Source organism: Sipha flava, unplaced genomic scaffold (assembly GCF_003268045.1).
Source record: "Sipha flava isolate LNK unplaced genomic scaffold, YSA_version1 18810_pilon_pilon, whole genome shotgun sequence".
Classification (NCBI taxonomy): domain Eukaryota; kingdom Metazoa; phylum Arthropoda; class Insecta; order Hemiptera; family Aphididae; genus Sipha; species Sipha flava.
This window is the reverse complement of record NW_020272441.1, coordinates 1-3,996: the sequence shown is the minus strand read 5'-3', so window position 1 is coordinate 3,996 and position 3,996 is coordinate 1. Positions and strand designations below refer to the sequence as shown.

The 3,996-nt window shown below is 36.9% G+C and overlaps 1 protein-coding gene across 1 annotated transcript; it reads right to left on the bottom strand.

The window, feature by feature from the left end:
* Positions 1–2,936: 2,936 nt before the first annotated feature.
* LOC112681228 lies at positions 2,937–3,301 on the bottom strand (the record flags this gene model as incomplete). Its single annotated transcript, XM_025551494.1, is given in 1 exon segment — positions 2,937–3,301. A coding segment is annotated over 1 exon segment (253 nt), but the record flags the coding sequence as incomplete, so codon positions are not given.
* Between the last annotated feature and the right edge of the window lie 695 nt (positions 3,302–3,996).

Below are 3,996 nucleotides of genomic sequence, written 5' to 3'. Positions count from 1 at the left end.
AAAAAACTATGACATTGAAATACTTCGTTGAAGAAAAGTTTTTCATTTAAAATTAATAATCAACGGCTTGGCGCCGTCCCTGCGTGCAAGCAGCGCCCGTGAAGAAGTCTGCGTAAATCGGTCCTTCCAGTGTGTCTCGCGGGTGCAGGTTTTGCGCGTTCGTGCCGGCGCCAGAAAATCTGATACTTCTATTGGTGAATTCGGATTCCCATAATCCGGATCACTCATAGTGTCATCAAAAGAGCTTAAATCACTAATATCACTCATTTTAAATTTGATTTAAAAGTATAAACGTAGGATTAACTTACAATATATTTTAATTCTAGAAATATTAATAATATTTTGCTATTATCGAATATCGAGTGTGATTGTAGTGAGCAGCCCGCCACTAATAATACAGTGATAACATTAACACAATCATAACAAGAGGACCATGTGCGAATTAACAGTGTTCCCAATGCAACAACAAGATATCTCCCACTATTTATTTTAGTGCAACAACAAAATATCTCCGGAGATGTCTTGTTGTTGCACTAAAATAAAAACCAGACATCTCCATTTATATGATATCTTTGTATTTAGCAGTCGGATTTGTCTGGTTGTTGCACTAAACGACGCAGTTTTTTTTTCTTGATAATGTACAATCAAAAACTGATTTTGGCCAAAATATGGAGATGTCTTGTTGTTGCCCTCAGGTCTTCAATTGAAAGAACTACTGCTGGTTCACCGTATAAAACCGGTTACCGCTCATTATTCGTGCCCGTGAATACGATACGTGACGGTACAAAGTTGAGAACCAATGGCTACATGAGTGGGTTCGAACAACGGGTCGCGGGTGCCAACGCTTATTTTTCGTGTCCACGACTTAAATTGTTGAAAAATGTTTGGTAATAACGAAAATAATATCACGAACCGCGTAATTACTGCTACAGTGACACCTATGAAAATAACACAAATGTCTCATAAGAATTGATTCTAAATGGAATCATAGGGTTGTTCGAAAAAATACAAAAAATAGTTAAATCTTATGATGCTATATGGTATCACTGGCCCTGAATGGGTTAAGGTTTCGAGCTAAAATAAGTTTTTAATTTATATGTATGATATTTTATTAAAAAAATGCAGATTATTCTCTGACCTTATTTTCATTTTTGTGCCTCCGAATGACAATAACTATTTTATTTTTCTATTTTTCCCTGTAAAGTGAATATTATTATTATATTATAATCGTTATTTTATAGTTAATGATTAATTAAAGTTTAAAATTGTTATTAATAATCTTATTCTATGACAGTTTACACATACTGAATAACATAATATGCTATTATATTGATAAATGTTATATAAATTAAGAATACATTTGGAATCAAAAATAAAATACGTAAAATGTATATTGTATAATAATAATAAAAAAAAAAATGCATATTACACCGCATCATCTCTCGAAAGATTTATAAATAATGTATAGTTTAATAATTATAAAAAATTTAAACTGCCATACATTCCTATCCTATTGAACGAACACGTCGACGGTCTTGAATACAGTGATAAAATGTATTATAAACAGTTAAATATCTAAAATGCAGCTATTTACATAGACAATATTATCATATATGCCGAATGGCGTCGTCTTCGCTCCCGGTGACTGTGTTCGTAGGGCCTACCACCGTGTGCCGGTGCTTTTTTTGGACGTGGGTCGCACGTGAGCTTTGGACACGGCAAAACTTTTCGGACCTGACGGGCCGCGCCGGGCTCGCCCAGGGGTCACGTACAAAGCGTGATCCTGATCGGGCGTGACTCATACGTGCGGTCTGCCTGGCCGAAAACATCCCGCGGAATCATATTGCCAACGAACACAAAAATGGAACCAGTTAAGAGGCCGTGCCCGTGGCGGTCATACGACCAGAGCTCTGGCGTGGATGGCGCCTTCCGTTTTTCTAAAAATCACTGTTGTGTTTTGGCGGCAATTGGAATTGGCGCACATGTGCCCATTCTCGTCGATTACACTCACACTTCGGTGCACTCTTCAGCGCGCTCAGCCGTTACCGTCTCATATTCATGGCCGTTCGCGTGTTACGTTCCAAAAACCAATAGTTTGAAAATCAGTATAAAAATAATTCAATTCAACTTAATATCGTCATCAGTTAAAGTAATTTTATTGAATTTAATTTTCATCCAATTATATATATTTCCTCATTTAAAGTTCGTGAATGCTTAAATTAAATAAATATGGTTAAATAAGAAGGTGAATGTTATTCAGGGGCACCATAATATTAATTTAATAATTATTATGACTTAAACTACCTATAACAGAATATATATTGGTTTCGATAAACTGATTAAGATCAAGAGTTTATTTTTTAATAACATTATTTCAATTTGTATAAATTTATATATTTAGTATGACGTCCGTTACTGGTTCGTAACAATGGGTTATCTCATGTTTCATAGTACATATCAGATTGTGAGTCTCCTATAAGTTTAACATTCTACCATTTTTTAATTACCTATATACCCGTTATATAATTGTTTTTCCTTATCCATAATTACTAATTTTAAATTAAATTTATTGTCATTGGTGTCACTATATGCTGTTATATTTAATATTAAATTTAAATTTCTTATTTTCAGTCCGTTTATCAGGGTCTTATCAGTGTTTCCGCTCCAAAATACTAGGACAGGTCTGCGGAATCCTAGGAATAATGATATAGTCATCGTGCTCTAGGTAGCGTTGAGCAGCCCAACTCTGAAATTCAAACGTCGAAGTTCAACAATTACCATTCTCGTACCGTTACAAAGTCCTCTCTTGGCATCCAGGTTTCTCAGCAGCATATGACAGCGCTCACCTTAAGAGCCAGGTTATAAAAAGGGAGTCCCATGGAGTGTAGTGAGTGAATAAACTTATCGGGAAGTCTGCGACATCCTCAGGGTCGTCGTACTCTATGGTGTCCGTGCTGAAGTAATGCCTAATTTCACCCTCGAGACGATTGCGGAGAATGCCTTCGTTAATCTGACGTCACCCCTCGTTGATGGCATTACCTACAATTTTTATTTAAATTTATATTTGAATTTCTGCCCTAAGCGCCCCAGAAATATAAATATTAGATTTTTATCAGGAACATCGTGGAAATCCTTTATTTCAACATCTGAAATTGTAACGGCCTTTGGTAAGAAGACCTCAACCCAACGGTCCTCCTCCGCAGCCTTCATTACCGCTACGATACACGGTCCGTATTGGGTGGTTGTTCTCGTTAATTTTTCGATACCGTACTCGCGTTCAGGGGTGAGTTCACCGACACTATACTCGGCGCACGTTAAGATCATGACCAGTCGCGCATTCAAAACAACTTCCTCCACCGCACCGCTCGCTATAGTGGCAGTTACCGGTTTCGTATACGGAACGCCTTATTCAACAGAGACGTGCACTTGTTTATAAAACAATAGAACTCACTCCATCACACTGTATAATCGATTGTATGACAGCGCGGCGTTGCGAGACACTCGTCACGTCCATGCACAACAGATGTTATATGAATCATTTCTGAGTGAAGGCTTGTTGGTACTTGTAATGAAATAACGAAAGAAAAGTTATTTCATTACAAGTATCAACAAGCCTTCACTCAGAAATTGACGAATTTGTAAAAAAACTATGACATTGAAATACTTCGTTGAAGAAAAGTTTTTCATTTAAAATTAATAATCAACGGCTTGGCGCCGTCCCTGCGTGCAAGCAGCGCCCGTGAAGAAGTCTGCGTAAATCGGTCCTTCCAGTGTGTCTCGCGGGTGCAGGTTTTGCGCGTTCGTGCCGGCGCCAGAAAATCTGATACTTCTATTGGTGAATTCGGATTCCCATAATCCGGATCACTCATAGTGTCATCAAAAGAGCTTAAATCACTAATATCACTCATTTTAAATTTGATTTAAAAGTATAAACGTAGGATTAACTTACAATATATTTTAATTCTAGAAATATTAATAATATTTTGCTATTATCGA